General features: G+C 46.0%; 1 protein-coding gene across 1 annotated transcript in view; it reads left to right on the plus strand.

Annotated features, from left to right (window-relative positions):
• Window positions 1–7,806: 7,806 nt before the first annotated feature.
• Window positions 7,807–17,325, plus strand: part of F2R (coagulation factor II thrombin receptor) — an 18,472-nt gene continuing 8,953 nt past the window's right edge. Inside the window, exon 1 of the mRNA XM_043470704.1 lies at window positions 7,807–8,049. Coding sequence (XP_043326639.1) covers window positions 7,962–8,049 — 88 coding nt within the window. The 5' untranslated portion in view covers window positions 7,807–7,961. The remainder of the gene's footprint in view (window positions 8,050–17,325) is intronic.

The raw sequence follows: 17,325 nt of genomic DNA on the forward strand, positions 1-17,325 counted from the left end.
GGGGAAGTTATCTCTGGTACTAGCGCTCTTCCTGGCAAGCCCCCTTCTAGTGTGAATTTCCCTTACACAGAACTTCCACTGTGCTCTCAGAGCTCCTCCTCTGTCTGCAGTTTCTCAATAGAAGATTATGTCAAACAGGCCTATTTAGGGTGGTCTGTTCTACTACCCTTCACCAGCTTCCTCCCCAGGGCTCAAAGCTTTCCTTACTCATAGGAAAAGGAAAGAAAACACGCGTTTGGCTTTAAAGACACACAGCAATTGAAACTAACTTCATTTTTACATAGCTGACTCCTGTATTTTGATGTATGTTTGATCATGGTTCCACTGTTAACAAATCGTTTTTGGTCTGAAATGCTGAAAGGGACCATGCATCCCCCGAACTCCTCTTTTGGAAAAAAAAAAAAAGAAATTTTTAAAAATTTACTTCTGGCTGTGCTGGTTCTTGTTGCTGCACGGGTTTGTTTTTGTTTTTTCCTCTAGTTGCAAGGCAGTCTGCAGGCTTCTCTTGCTGCAGAGCATCACCTCTAGGGCGCTCAGGCTTCAGAAGCTGCAGTTCCCTGGGCTATAGAGCACAGGCTCAATAGTTGTGACCTATGGGTTTATGCTCTGAGGCATGTGGGATCTTCGTGGATCAGGGATTGAACCCATCTCCTGCATTGGCAGGCAGATTCTTTACCACTGAGCCACCAGAGAAGCCCTGAACTCCACTCTTCAGCACCTAGAGCTCAGAAAGGACGTCACAGAATTCTAGCTACTCTCTAGCTACTCTCAAAGAATGTGCTCTAGTGATCGCCACAAGAGGGATAGCCTTTGCATACTTTAATATTCTGGAAGTTTGGGATGAAGAAAAAGACCAAATCAGTGAAAACATTGTCTGACAAGACATATGTTTAAAAAAAAAAAAAATGACAAGCCCCAAATGAATTGATTTTTTTCTCCCTACTCCCATCACAGCAAAGCAAGACTTGACTGCAGTTTTAACCCTGCCCAGAAATGTGACCCATAAAACAGTCAATCTTAACTTTTGGATCAAGACTGTGGAGCTAATCTGCATGGTTAAGACCTCTCAGTTCCCTCCCCCCAGAAGATGGCTTGAAACAAATCCTCTCTTTTCTTTCGCTAATACCTCCTTGTCCCACCCTCCTCCAGCCTCTAATAACCCTCTGGAGTTCCCCTCTAGTTGCTACAGGAGCTGCTGTCTGATTCTTGAATCTCTGAATAAAGCCGATCAGATCTTCAAATTTACTCACTCAATTTTGATTTTTAACACACATCTCCCTTATGTCGAGAGATATATGTTGGTGTATCTGTGTGTGGTCAGCATTAACTGGAGGTGTTGTTCATGATGCAGTTTTTACAGCTCAGGCTGTGGTCAAGTCGGAGTTTGTGGTACTCCTCAAGATTCCAAGAGGCAAACCACGAAACTCTGAATGGTGAAGGTTGTTTCTATTTTGAGAGATTCTGGTGTGTATCGGGTGGTCTAACTGCTGATCAACTTTGTAAAAAATCCATTGCCTCTGTTACTGAAACCAGGATTTAGTAACAGGTTAAGACAGAGCCTTCTAAGTCACCCTCTAAGCTCTAGAGGACAGAGACTGTTAGAGGCACTGCTTTACATTCAGAGCCTCGGCAGTGCCTTATAAATGGCAGGGACATAGGGACACCCAGCACTGCACCCTGCCATGGGGCTGAGGAGGAGGCCGCTCCCCACCACCTCTCAGGTGCCCCAGGATGGCTCTTGGCACTTGTATTGTTGTAGAATCCGGAGTCACAAACACTCCTCGGAGGACGCTCGAGACAGTGGAGTACAGTTTGTTACACTAACGGGTCCCAACAAGTGATTTTGGAGGACTTGGTTTTATATCCTCAGCTACATGACTGGTCACACGTTAGTAATCAGTTTTACAACATGCAAATGCGAAAGAATTAACAATTACAACATGCAGGTGCAGGCCCTATCCTTAATCTGAGACAACCTGACCTTTACCTCCAATCTGTTTGCCACGTGTGAGGAGGGGCTTCCTGGCTTTTCTTTAAGGATGGTTCACAGGCTTCAGGCCCAGTTCCCATCCTGCCTTACAATGGCTGACAGTCTTCAAGGTGGAATCCCTCTTCCCTCCTCCCAATGGCCCCAAAAATATGAATGGTTACTGGTTATCTCATTTTAACGGTGTATATGCACTCTCCAAATAAAATAGCTCATACAGATTCTCTAGGTTGCCTCACTGTTGTTTCCTTAGAGTGTAAAATCTCTTAGCTAAAATACACTGGAGGGTGTGACGGTTAATTTTGTGTCAACTTGTCCTGGCAAAAGGATGCCCAGATAGCTAGTAGGATATTATTTCTGAGTATATCTGTAAGGGTAATTCCAAAGTAGAAAAGCATTTGAATCTTCAGACTGAGTAAAGATCATACTTTCCATGGGACTTCCTTGGTGGTCCAATGGCTAAGACTCCACATTCCCAATGCAGAGAACCCAGGTTTGATCCCTAGTTGGGGGAATAGATCCCACATGCCACAACTGAAGATTCCACAGACCACAACTAAGACTCAGCAAAGCCAAATAAATAAAGATCACCCTCACAAGTGTGGACAAGCATCATCCAATCTGTTAAGAGCCCAAAAGGAACAAACAGGTGCAGGAAGAGGAAATTCTCTTTTTTTTTCCTGTTTGTCTTCTGCCCTGGACATCAGAGCTCCTGGTTCTCAAGCCTTCAGACTCTGAGCCTTCACACCAGCAGCGCCCCAATTCTCAGGCCGTCAGCCTTAGACTGGGAACTATACCATCACTTCCCCTGGTTCTCAGGCCTTTGGACTCATTGAATTATACCCCTGCTTTCCTGGTTACCAGCTTACAGACTGCAGATCACAGTGGGACTTCTTGGCTTCCATAACCATATGAGCCAGTTCCAATAGTAAATCTCCTCTTACATGTTTATCTCTATATATCCTATTGATTCTGTTTCTCCAGAGAATCCTCACTAATCCAGAAGGGAAATGAATGGATATGAGAAGCAAAAGATACTGAGTTCTCCTTATATAACTTGGAACAATTTTCTGTTGTTTCTTTTGAATAGATACTGAATTTGACCTTTTCCTAGCACCCCGAACCACTAGGATAGTCTACCATTCTGTCCATGGTGTAATTAGTGGAAACGCCTTGTTGACCCACTAGAAATGATTAACTTTACTTCTAAACCCAAAATACCAATGCAGGTTTGTGTCAACAAAAGACGGAAATAGGATTCCATGATTGCAGACCGACTATTTGCTTAAAAAACAAATGTAGAGATATCTGCACAAAACCTGGAGAATCAAATATCTAATTTGAATACAACTTGATCTTACATCATAGAAGCCTGGATATCATCACCATTAACTTCCAAAAGGAAATTACTAAGGCAAGTTCTTGGGATATAGTGTTGTCCTTAGAGGGCTTCAGACAGAGGAGGGGTAAGTGGAATAGCTAAAGCAGGTAGGTCATCTAAGGGGATTAAATAAAAGTGCTTTCCTGGGATCTTGGGCTTAAAATTTTCACCATTTGTATAGCATGTTTGTTTTCAACACACTATTAAATACCAAAAACACTATGAGAGGATAGCTAGTGACTCATTTTAGTGCCAGACAAGTTCAAAGAAAATGAAAACTGGGAACCACTATCAAGTGGTTGTGAGTGATGTGGGTGGTGCTGCAATGAGGAGATTTCATTTCTGGGGAATATTAACATGTTGGGTAGCCATCTCTGGTTAGGTTAATTTGATGCTTTGGGGAAGCTGCACGTATTTCCTCTAAAACTGGCAACAAAAACATTTTGGTATGGGTAACAGGAAATAAATGAAGTAGAGAGATTGATACGTTTTGCAAGAAGCTCTAAAGAGCACACAAGTACATGAATTGTAGAGAAAATAGCATATCACCAACAGACCATAATACAAAACTGGAAATTAATCAAAACTTCTAATAACTTATGGATTGAAGAAGATAAAATGAAGTTGACAAAATATTTATACCTGAGATGCATATGTGAACATATCAAAACTTATCAAAACATATCAAAACAAAATGCAGCTGAAGTGGTCATTTTAGGGAGAAGTGAAAATTAAGCTAAACAGTCAGTTCAAAAAGTTAGGAGAATTAACAGTAAATCCAAAGGAAGTAGAAAGAGAAATTTTTAAAGCCTGTATGAAAATTAAAGGACACAAGAAATAAACAATAAAAGCAACAAAACAAGACAGGCACTAAAAAAAAAACTGGTCATTTCCAACCTTTGGCCAGATTCATTAAAGGGAAAAAAAGCAAAAATACATTATATAAGGAACGAAAGTGAGGTCAAAATTATAGATAAAATAGATGGCTTTAGAAGAATAAAATGTGGTACATAATATAAGAAAATGCTACAGGTTTAAAAAATTAGATATACATGTATCAAATAGGTAAATTTAAAAAACTGCAAAAATATTCTTAAAGTATGTTACTGTGTATAAATATTTAAAACATACAGAGCTATACTGGAAAAAAAATTGAGGGGAAACACTACTAAAAGTGCAATCACATGGATGAGAAAGTTACTCTTCTGAGCAGAGAAAAAGAATAGAATCAGAAAAGTGTAGAGAAAAACTCTTAAAACAATACTGCATATGTAAATACCATGGTTATTAGGTTCTGTAGTTTTCTATGCTTGAAACATCGTATCATTTAAAGAAAGTAATACAAACTATATGGAATCCTGTTCAGTTCTTTTTCTCTATCAAAGCAGTTGTTTTCAGGTGTGTCCCCAGCAGCCTCAGCATCACCTGGGATCTGGTTAAAAATGCAGATTTTCAGTCCATTTCCCAGACCCACTGAATCTAGAAATGGAACTTAGCCATGCGGGGGAGGGGATTAACAAGCCTCCCAGGTGATTCTGACCCAGGCGATTGAGAACCCTGTCTTAGAATGTGCGTGCATGCGTGCTTTGTTGCTTCAGTTGTGTCTGACTCTTTGCGACCCCGTGGACTGTAGCCCACCAGGCTCCTCTGTCCATGGGATTCTCCAAGTAAGAATACTGGAGTGGATTGCCATGCCCTCCTTCAGGGAATCATCCTGTCTTAGAATGTTGTTACTGAAAACTTTGGTCTGAAACCCCTCAGATACTACCCATCACCTGAGGGTGCTTGTAAAAATGCAGAATCTGATTTCATAGGCCTCAGATGGGGTCCAGGAGTCTGCACTTATGTGTGCTATTAGTCAAAACCACTGTTTCTGAAGGCAAGTTTTTGAAGGCAAGTTCAATTTTTGGTGGCTGCTCAATTAGCAATCCAAGTGAGGAGGAAATACCTCATTTTGTTCCACTCTTCTTTGCTTGGTGTATTTCAGTCCCACCCTAAAGGATAGTTCAGTTAATATGCACAAAGAATTTAAGCATTTCATTATTTCTGAAGCTCTTTTTTTTGTCACTAGAGGCACATTCTGTTCTAACATGCTAAGTCATTTCAGTCGCGTCTGACTCTGTGTGACCCTATGGACTGTAGCCTACCAGGCTCTGTTCTAATAACTAAGGCAAAAAAAGAAGTTATTTTAAACTTCACAGTTTTAGAAAATGGTTAAAAAATTCTCTACCAATGAAACAGATAAAATTTAAAAGTGTACTCGAATGTTACTTCATTTTCAAGGCTATACATACATGCATGGGCTTCCTTGGTGGCTCAGCTGCTAAAGAGTCCGCCTGCAATGTGGGAGACCCGGGTTCGATCCCTGAGTTTGGAAGATCCCCTGGAGAAGGGAAAGGCTACCCACTCCAGTATTCTGGACTGGAGAATTCCCGTATAGTCCATGGGGGTCACAAAGAGTCGGACAGGACTGAGCTGACTTTCACTTTCACATACCTATATACTTGTATGTGATTAGAGTTTCTTGAGTAATGGACAGAGACTTTAAACAGTGGTCATCATGCAGATGTGGTTCTTAGAAGGGAAGGCTGAAGATACTTTTACTTTTCATTTTATATCCTTGAACTGTTATATTCGGATGCATGTATTAATTTTATGTTTGACACTGTATTTCATTGATTCTGGGGGCTTCCCTGGTGGCTCAGTCAGTAAAGAATCCTGCAATGCAGGAGACTCAGGTGCGATTCCTGGGTGGAGAAGATCTCTTGAAGATGGAAGTAACAACCCACTCCAGTATGCTTGCCTGGGAAATCCCATAGACAGAGGAGCCTGATGGGTTACAGTCCGTGGGATCGCAAGGGTTGGGCAGGACTTAGCGACTAAACCACCACCATTAATTCTGAGATGTTCTTTCTTCGTGTTTAAACAGTCCTAATTCGAGGTGTTTCTTACAAGCAAAGGTATGTCACAGTTTGGCAGCGTCTTTTTTTTTTTTTTTTCTTGCTTGTGGTACTTAAAATGACTTTTTAAAACCAATGGCATCTTAGGGAGGGACGTTGAAAAATAGAATGTTGATGGAGTGGATAAATACGTGATTTTCATGGTTTACATCTACTCTTGGATATATTTTCCTCGGAGAATTGAATAAGCATTTTTAATAGCGTTATTTAGTTAGGTTATTCAGTAATTTACTGAGCAACGTCTGTGTACAACAGGGCGCTGTGCGCTGAGAACGATGCGGGGAAACAGGGAAGAACCAGATGGTCTTGACGGGTTTAGGTTTCAGGGTTCTCCTCGAGGTATAGCTTTTTTAAAAGCTTAGAAACCCGACAAGTGAGTCTCAACAGCAGTTTATCAGCCTCAGGGTGCAGAACACACCCCCACATCTGGGAGGAGAAGGAGCTGCGGGCAAACTTTCTCAGAAAGGGCCATTTGAGGGGACCCGTTTCCCTTTGCGGTCTGAAAGACGCGCTCAGCAGATACGCTCTCCAAACGAAACTGTCGGCCCGCTGCTGGCCGCGGAGCTTCGTCCTCCAGGGGGCCCGCGGCCAGAAGCTCGAGGGTCTCCACCCTGCGCCTTGAATTTGGCCAAACTCTATCAAACCCGGGAAGTTGTGAGCGGCCTCGAGTCTCCCGGGCGCTTTGGCGCTCACGAGGCGCGGGGAAAGCCCAGCCCGCCCGCCTCCCGGCACCGCGGCGCAGGTGGAGCCGGCGCGCGCCTCCGCTGAGCTCGGGTTGGAGCCAAGAGCTGCAGCCGTGCCCGAGCGGGAGGGCGGAGAAGCGGCTCCTGGGACCGGATGATTCTCTACCCAGTCGCAGCCCGCGTGTCAAAGAACTAAGTGCCCGACCTATGAAATATCTAAGGAGCGAAATCAAGGCAAGCGAGTAAGAAGCGTCAAAAATTCTGTTCAAAGCGAAGAGCTTCTTCTCATCCGCGGACCACCCGGTATCTACAGTATAAACTTTCAAATCCACTAACCCCGAGTTACAAAAGCACAAGTCGCTTCAACACTTGTGGCCAAGCTCCCGTGTTTCCCAATGCGGCGCAGCGCTCGGCCGGAGTCGGGCCCGGGGAGGGACCGGCTGGTGGGAGCCGCGGGGCCGGCGCCCTGAGGCGCGGCCCTGACCCGAGGTTCTCGGCTCAAGTCCGTGCTCCCCGGGTGAGCGGCTGATAGCTCGCGGGCCCAAGTCGACGGGCGGAGGAAACGACTTCTCACTCGGGTTCCCCCCGCGGGGCGGGCGGCCGAAAGCGCGAGAGAAGGCGGCTAGAGCGCCGAGCCCCGGCTGGCCCGGCGACGGCGGAGGGACCGCGGGCGGGCGGCGGCCGCGCCGAGGCGCACACTGGCCGCCGGGGGGCGCCCTTCCCAGCCCGGCGCTCGCGCGCCCCGCCCCCGCCCGCGCCCCAGGGGCCCCTTTTCCGACCGGCGCCGCCAGACGCGCCGAACCGCCTCGTCCGGCCCAGAGGCGAGCGCTCTGTCTGCCCGCGCGGCCGCCCTCTAGACTCCGCGCGTGCTGCCCGAGCCTCCGGGCGGCGGGCCAGCCTCCCCGAGCCGCGCCGCCCCGGCCCCGCCGAGCGCGCGGAGCCCCGGGACAATGGGGCCGCGGTGGCTGCTGCTCTGGGCCGCGGGGCTCGGTCTCTGCAGCCCCCTGGTGTCGGCCGGCACCCGAGGCCCCAGAACAGGTGAGCGCGGGCCCCGGCCTTCCCTCCCCGCCCGGCCTCCGCGGGACCCCGGGGGTTCCCCCTGACCGCCCCTTCTCCGGGAGCCCGCGGCGGGCTCGGCCCGGACCTCTGCACCGACTTCTGGAGCTTGCAGGGTGTAGGAGGTGGACCAGGAGGGCTCGGGCTGCCTCGGGGAAGCCGAGGGACCTCGCTGCATTTGTTGTCACTGCGGGGCCTGTTTCTCCCAGGACCACCCCGAAAAGAAAGGGGTTTTACGTGGCTCCACCAACAGCCGATCCGGGTGTGTGTTTTTTTTCCCCCAAGATGAGGTGGAGAACCGCTCCCGCTGAAGTTTTGTTTTGTTCAACGGCTTTTCTTGCACATTTTGAAGGCGAGGAGAGGGGTGTAGAGAAAAGCCTGGTCCTGTGGCCCGTTCACTGGAGAATCAGTACCTGCCGCCCCGCCGGGCGCAGACAAGGCCTTGTATCAGGGGTGGTCGTGGCGCGGGGCGCCGAGTGGTCACTGCACAGCCACGAGGCGGTGGTCAGCAGGCTTTGTTTGCTTGTTCCCTAGGACCCAGTCTTCCAAGTGAGTGGAGGCAGCAATCCAGCTCCTCACAGCCGGCTTCTTCAGCCTCTGTGTGATGAAACCATTTCCTTTTCTGATCTGCTGGGAGGTGGCGGTTTCTTACCTGGAATACAGCTATTATAGTGCCCTGCGTGTTTTTAAGTATCAGCTGCCCGAGCAAACAAATGCATTTTCCAACCTCTCCCCCTTAGAAAAAAAAAAAAAAAAACCAGGGCAGAAAAGTTGTTTTTAGCCTGGAAAGAGCCTAGATAGAAAGGGAGGGGGGAAATGCTTTTATTTCTTTATACCGATAGAAATTTGTAAGCTTTCAGACCCGCTTCTTTTATTCCACGTAGTAACAAATGCTAGCTGTTTTTCTTATTATCTGTGAGACATTGTGTACTTCGTATTGTTTTCACAACTTGGAAGGAATACAGGCAGTTGGAGACGGAGAGGTGACAAGCCCACAGAAACAGTGTTTTTTTTCTCTCCTCTCCATCTTTGCTCTGGGTGAGTTTGGAGGTGATGCTTTTCAGAACACTGAGAGGCCCACATAGGAGCCCAGAGTTTTGCAGCAACTTCTGGCGTGGGTGTGGATAACATGCACATTATCTCTTGCGACATTTGGAAAAGCAGAGAACTGAAAAATTGCATATGTTGACACTGATGTCAGATATCACTTTATAGATTTATTCTGGGATATGCTCTTAACAGATTTTTGTTTGAGATTTGGTTGGTGCGGTAGAGAGTAGGTTTATACAGATGCTGCATCCATTGTGTCCCCTTTCTTCGCAGTGGATTCCCTAGGAAGGTCTTTGGCCTCTTGTTAGGGAGTGAAGTTCAGACTGCTGTTCCCCACATTGTTACACCCATCAACCTGCATGGTGCATGCTAAGATGCTCTTATAGATAGAGCTGAATAACATTGGCCAATTCATCTACCCTGGATTCTGGGAGCACTTTATGAGGGAGAGAAGAAAAGAAGATGAGAGAAGAAAAGGCACTCCTGTTAAGTTTGTATTCTGTGTTTAACCCTGGGCCTAGAGGCATTTTCACTACACATGGTCTCATTTCACCCCCTCACATGTTTATCCTTTTTTGCCAATTCTGAAACTAAGTCTTAGAGACAGTGTACCTAAATTTCAAAAGGAGGAGGGGATCCTGGCTGCAAGAAATAGGTGGGGCCTTGTCTTTGAAGAGTTTTAAGCCCCATAAAATCAACCAAAAATAGGTCTGCTTTTTATTATCACTGTGCATCTGCAATTCTAAACAATGTCTGTCCTAACCACCTGTATCTGATGGAAGAAGTCAAGAGACCCCAGCCACAGGAAATCCTTTCAGGACAAGCCTTGCCCACCAGTTTGAGCTTTCTCAAAGCACTCGCAGACTTGTTGTCCCCACTCATTTTGGCTTTTCCTGCAAAGTGGCTTTTCCACTTTGTGGGTCTGTTATCCCCAGCAAAGATCATAAACTTCCATTTATCCCTTTGGCATCTAGAACAGATGTTCACTCAGCAGATACTTGAGAAATTCCTGAGTTCATTAACCAGTTTACATTCCTTTGTCCGAGCAGTATAAGTGAGACTCCCTCATCAAAGCGTGTCAGTGTCCTAGAGGTGATATCTGTCAATTCTATAAAGGTCTGGAGAGTAAAAGGTGCCAGGGAGCTGATGGTGACTATGGCAGAGGGGGTTGGGTGGGAGATTCCATGTACTGCCTTCCTACCCACAAAGTCAAGCTCAGTTCCTTAGCATAGACGGAGGTGCCCCTTCCCTTGCAGGCGGGTCCCCAGCCTCTGCCCAGCCTCCCTTATTACTGAGCCTCCCTTATTACATAATCTGTTACATTACCTGTACTTCACCCAGCCCCCACCCTGTAGTTCCACCTCCTGGGAGCTATGCTTTCTCTAGCTTCTGTCCCCAGGCCATTCCTCTTTGGTCAGAAGGCACTTCCCACACCCCACATGTTCACATTTAATTAAAAACAGCTACTTTATGTCAAGAACCTACTCTAGCCAACAGTTTTCCTAGATACATTACAGGCACTATTTTACTTATTCCTCTATCCACCATTTGAGCAGATGGCATCCCCATTCTACAGGTAAGAAAACTGAGGCCCTCAAATGGTTAAGTCACAAGTGCAGTTACAAGTGGAACTGAGATTTGACCACAGGCCTTTTTGGCTAAGTGCAGGTTTTCTCTACTGTCCACTGTGACGAGGAAGCCATCCAGACCCCCCAGCCCCTCTGACAGCAGAGAAATAATCCTGCTGTGTGTCCCAGGATCCCTGGAAGGCAGAGTCTGTGCCCTGCTGGCTTGGGAGCCCAGGTCTAGCACACAGAGGTGTTTAGTAAACGTGGATGCATCGATTGTGGTATCCTGCCTTTACTCTGAAGCAGATGATAAGGCAGTCTGTGACTCGATCTCCGTCATGAATGTGAGGATTAATTGGCTGTTACTGAGAGGCTGCGATCTTCCGCCCAACACAAAACGAGACAGTGAAGCTGCTTGAAGCCAAGCAGGAACCTCTGAGGGTCAAGTTTCTTATGAGTCAGCAGTTTTCTACCCCAGCATCTAAATGACTTCTTCCTCCTCCCGCCCTCCTCACTCCCTGGCGACTGGGGCTCTGTGTTCCGCAGGCTGCATCCCTCCGTGTGAAGGCAGGTACTGAGGCTCTGGCTCTTCCTCAGGAATCCTCTCACGTCATCCCCGCTGGTTGCCCTTCCAGCCCTCCCTCCTCCTTTCCAGTTCAGCATGTCTCTGCCCTTCCTTCTTCTTTCTAGCTCAGCATTTCTCTACCTTTTATGTCTAAACAGACGAGTGTGCTGTCAGCCCTAACTTGCAGTCTCTCATAGCCCTGAATTGCCTCCTGCAGCCTGCTCCCAGCCGTCTGTCCGCAGCCCTTGCTGCCCCTCGCCCCGCTCCCGGGCAGGTCACCCCTGTCCTGTCCCCGCAGCAGACGGACTCAGCTACGCCTGAGCTGGAGTTCCGCTGAGACCCTGGAGTCCCAGGACCCTGCGTTTCTCTCGTCTCACTCTCTCATTCTGGACACACGTCCTTCTTTTCCCTTGAAACAGCCTGCCTGCCTTCTTTCCCTTCTTTCCTTCCTTCCTTCCTGTCTTCCTCTGCTTCGAAAATTGAGGTCAGTGTTGTTCAACACAGAGAATGTAGCCAACATTTTGTAATAACTTTAAATGGAAAGTAACCTTTCAAAACTGTATAAAAAGATTAAATTGAAATGAGTGAAAGGAACTTTTCAATGATTGCATTAAATAGTGTAAAATTGTGTGATTGAGCATATGACACAGAAGTGCGATCTTTCTTTGACACACACAGCCCAGCGGAGGGGCACAGAATGAAGATGTATTAGAGTTAGGGGCTGGCCCTCTATGACAGTGGGAATCCACTGGAAGAAATGAAGAGAACCACACTGGGAAATAGCATTAGTATCAAAACTAACTCTATAGATGTAAAAATAACTAAACAAAATTGAGGTAGAATCTACATAGCATAAAATTAACCATTTTTAACTTTACAGTTAGTGGCATTTAGCACATTTACAGTGTGGTACACCTACCACCTCTGTCTAGTTCCAAAACATTTTCATCAGCTCGGAAAGAAAGCCGGTCACCATCACGCACTCAGCCCCGTCCCCTGCCTCCAGCTCTTGGCAGCACCGATTTGCTCGGGGTTCACCGCTTCTGCGTGTTTCCACATATGGATGGAATCATACCATGTGCAGCCTTTTGTATCTGGAGAACTGCATCCCCCTTACTGTGGGGTACTCACAGAACCCCCAGAAGGATCATCAGGAACTCCGGCCTTGGTTTACTTTTGACTAGGATGACAGTATCCAGGACTCACAGTTTTGACACTGAGAATTTTCTGTTTGTTTCCTTACTTTGTGGTTTATTTCATTCAGCCGTTCACATCTCGTGCTTATGCCCAAAACTCTCAAAATACATAGTTCTCTGTCTAGCCTGAGCGTCCCCCAGACAGCCTCTCCCACACTGACCTTGGGATGTGTGTGCTCAGTCACGTCCCACTCTTTGTGATCCCGTGGATTGTGGCTCGCCAGCTCCGCTGTCCATGGGATTCTCCAGGCAAGAAAACTGGAGTGGGTTGCCATTTCCTTCTCCAGGGGAACTTCCCAACCCAGGGGTCCAACCCAGGTCTTTCTCATTGCAGGTGGATTCTTTACCATCTGAGCCACCAGGGAAGGCCTAAGCTTGGGATGGTGCTTGGAAAAACCCATGAAGTGATGCCTCCTTTTCCTCTATCCCAAGGCATCCAGTGATGTTTTGCCACGTACCAGGCCGTTACAGGCCTTTATTTGCTTTCAAAAGAGCCTGCTTTTGGAAATAACAGGAACAATCTGAAATTTGCACTGCAGAACAAATTTATTGAACTTCAGGAAAGGACCTAATCTAATCTCATCTATTTACACTTCAAGTCTGTGGTGGATTAAGAGTCAGGTATTATGGTATTATAAAGGAGCCTTTTCCAGTATTTCCTTTTTTGCTAACCAGCAGTAAGAACTCTAAGGAATATGCTTTACATGATGACACAGTTGCTGCCTATATGTTCAGTAAATGCCCATGGACAGTCATAGTGTACGGTAATAAAAGTTTTCCCAACCAGTACGCACCTTGACCACGTGCTATGCCTTCTGACATTTTCTGCATTATTCTGTCTTTTTAAAAGCCTGTTACAGTCCTGTGCATTGATTTCATAAACACCGTCAAGTCTCTACCATTGTTTAAACACTGTTGCAGCAGATGTAGCATGCTGTTCTGCCATCAGCAGAACTGAAGCTTATCTGGCGTTACGAGAAGAGTTCTGCTTTCCAGGAAGTACTGTTTATGACAGCCTCTATCATCTCTAGAATGTAGTTTGTTTGAGTTCGGGTTTACAAGCTGCAGTAGGACTTGGGTGGGGCAACACTTGGTTCTGGGGAAATTGGTGATCATAAACATCCTTTACTGTAAATTGGTTTTCCTGTCAGCTCGCCATCTGTCAGCTCAGCATCTTGTAGAGAGCGCTATCCAGTATCCCCACGCCTGGAGCTCAGAGCCCGTCCCTCCGGGTGGAGAATGGGCCTGGAGGAATGGGGAGAGCCAGGGTCAGAGTCTTCCCAGGGACCCTGCTGGTCTTCTGACCCCACGAGTTGAGTCGGGCCCTGGCCTTCAGGAAAGGCCCCCACACACATTTCAGTGCCTGCCGTGGTGTTGGGTACTCTGGTGTTAACATTTCTGGTTGGCCTTGCTTCCTGTAACCCCTGCGCCCCTGGCTTCCCCCCAGGTTTGCTTCGCGATGCTCCCTGCAGAATCCCTGCTCCAGAGGGTGGGAGGGGCGGGGGCCGCCTCATCTTCACTCTGCAGTCAGGGCTTAGCTTACTCTGATTTTGGCTTTTCCTCAGCAGAGCTTTTTGTTCATTTGCTTGCTCACTCACTTGATTCTGCCTCACCTGAGACAGTGTTTTAGACATCTCTTTCTCTGTGTCATCCTGAACGTGTCTTACTGCATCCGTCCTGTCTGTCTGGACTGGTTGTTGGCATGGGGTTGGTGTGTTGCCAAGGTCAGCAGGACTTGTGATTCCCAGGCAACAGCTGTGCACATCGTCAACGGAACTCACTCAGGGGGCCGGGTCCCACCTGCTATCTATAGTTCCGAAGAGTGGGCAGATTCATTTGTTTGGTGAAATGCTAGAGAAGAAAAACATACTCTTTCAGGAATAGGTCCTGAATTCACAACTTTTTTGAAGAGACAGGGTAAGTGGTGTTCAGAGAGCATGAGCTTTAGAACCAGGCAGATGTGGTTCAGTTCCCGGCTCCTCCACTTTCTATGTGTTGGATTAGTTACTTAGCCTCTCTGTGCATCCATGTTGTCTGTAAAATAGGCACTATCACGCTTATCTCATAAAAATACTAGAGTTACGTGAGGTAGGGTAAGTGAAATATCGAGCACAAAGTGCTCAGCAAATGTGTTCTTCCTGTCCACTCCCCTCCACAGTCCAGAAACGCCTTGGAAGGACTGGTATCACATGAATTCTCTCAGTGTAAAGCTGTGTTCACACAAACACTCAAGAACCTTTGCCCCTTCAAAAACTAAGACAGAACAGAAACGAAAGCGAAAGCTGTTGTCTTTAGTTTTTGGTGGCTAGTAAATGTGCATAAAGTGTTTTTCTTCTTTTATTTTTCACTTTTCATGTTGGAGATTTTCAAAGATACCCAAAGTGGGCAGTATAATTACCCCCTGTATGCTTTATCTGTATCCTCACTTTTCTCCTCTCCAAATGGACAATTTTAAAGCACATCCCAGACACATGGTATCTTTTCATCTGTAAATATATCACTATATATCCTTAGAGATAAGAACTCTTTTCTTCATGTAACCACAATGACATTATAACACCTAAAGAAATGGAACAACAGTTTCTTAATATTGTGAACTGTTCAGTCAGTGTTTACATTTCATTGATTGTCTCATAAATGCTTTTTCGGTTGGTTTATTTGAATTGGGATCAAATGAGGTCTGCTGTTGCATTAGGTTGACATATCCTTAAGTCTCTTTTAATCTGTAATGGTTTTCCCTCTCTTTTTTTTCAAGGCTCTGTGTCAGAGAAACTGGGTCATTCCTCTTCTAGACTTTCCTAATTACATACTGGGCCTATCCAGCGGGGGTATTCAAATGCCCTCTCCTATGCGTTTTCTGTAATGTGGTCCATTTGGAGGCTTAACCTGATTTATTTGGTTTTTCTCCAAGACTGCCTGACCTAGTGGTATTGTGTACACACCTGTTACATCACCTGTTTGTTTGTTCGTTTTGAATTTATTTGGCTGCACCAGCCTTAGTTATAGCATATGGGATCTAGTGCCTTGTCCAGAGATTGAACCCAGGTCCCCTGCATTGAGAGCGCAGATCCTAGCCCCTGGACCACCAGGGAAGTCCCGTCTCTCTTTTTGAGATCTTAAGATTGCACAGTGGACTCAGGTGTTGTCAGGTGACCCAGTTATTAGAGAGTTTCTATCACCTATCCTTTCACCTCACGTTCTTTAAGAGACTGATGATCATTGGACTAAATCTTATTTCACTGAGCACTTCAAGATGCATTTCTCAATCTGTCATTGTTTCTGTGTTTATAAGCTGGGATTATTTTATGAAGTAGAAGTTTCCTTCATTGACTGTTTGGCTTCCCCAAAATATTTTGAATATAGAAAAGGCAAGATAAATGCTGAATCTGGCCTTTATTTACCAATTTTCATACTGGATCGCCTCGTTTCCTCCAAAAGTGACCGAAAAAGGTTTTATTTTCCCTGAAGCATAATTATGAACTCATCAGTTCAGTTCAGTCACTCAGTCATGTCCGACTCTCTCTTTGCAACCCCATGGACTGCAACACAGCAGGCCTCCCTGTCCATTACCAACTCCCGGAGTTTACTCAGACTCATGTCCATTGAGTCGATGATGCCATCCAATCATCTCATCCTCTGTCATCCCCTTCTCCTCCTGCCTCCAATCTTTCCCAGCATCAGGGTGTTTTCAAATGAGTCAGCTCTTCGCATCAGGTGGCCAAAGTATTGGAGTTTCAGCTTCGGCATCAGTCCTTCCAGTGAACATTCAGGACTGATTTCCTTTGGGATGGACAGGTCAGATCTCCTTTCTGTCCAAGAGACTCTCAAGAGTCTTCTTCAACACCACAGTTCAAAAGCATCAATTCTTCAGCACTCAGCTTTCTTTATAGTCCAACTCTCACATCCATACCTGACTACTAGAAAAACCATAGCTTTGACTAGACGGACATTTGTTGGCAAAGTAATGTCTCTGCTTTTTAATAAGCTGTCTAGGTTGGTCATAACTTTTCTTCCAAGGAGCAAGCATCTTTTAATTTCATGGCTGCAGTCACCATCTGCAGTGATTTTGGAGCCCCCCCCAAAAAATAAAGCCTGTCACTGCTTCCATTGTTTCCCCATCTATTTGCCATGACATAATGGGACCATAGAGTTCCAGAAAAATGTCTATTTCTACTTTATTGACTATGCCAAAGCCTTTGACTGTGTGGATCATAATAAACTGTGGAAAATTCTTTAAGAGATGGGAATACCAGACCACCTGACCTACCTCTTGAGAAAGCTGTATGCAGGTCAGGTAGCAACAGTTAGAACTGGACATGGAACAGACAGGTTCCAAATAGGGAAAGGAGTACATCAAGGCTGTATATTGTCACCCTGCTTAGTTAACTTATATGCAGAGTACATCATGAGAAATGCTGGGCTGGAGGAAGCACAAGCTAGACTCAAGATTACCAGAAAAAAATATCAATAACCTCAGGTATGCAGATGACACCACCCTTATGGCAGAAAGTAAAGAGGAACTAAGGAGCCTCTTGATGAAAGTGAAAGAGGAGAGTGAAAAAGTTGGCTTAAAGCTCAATATTCTACCAAAAAGAAAAAAGAAAAAAAAAAAGCTCAATATTCAGAAAACAAAGATCATGGCATCCAGTCCCATCACTTCATGGCAAATAGATTGAAAAACATTGGAAACAGTGGCAGACTTTATTTTGGGGGGCTCCAAAATCACTGCGAATGGTAACCTCAGCCATGAAATTAAAAGACACTTACTCCTTGGAAGAAAAGTTATGACCAACCTAGACAGCATATTAAAAAGCAGAGACATTACTTTGCCAACAAAGGTCCGTCTAGTCAAGGCTATGGTTTTTCCAGTAGTCATGTA

This window comes from Cervus canadensis, chromosome 6 (genome assembly GCF_019320065.1).
Source record: "Cervus canadensis isolate Bull #8, Minnesota chromosome 6, ASM1932006v1, whole genome shotgun sequence".
NCBI lineage: Eukaryota > Metazoa > Chordata > Mammalia > Artiodactyla > Cervidae > Cervus > Cervus canadensis.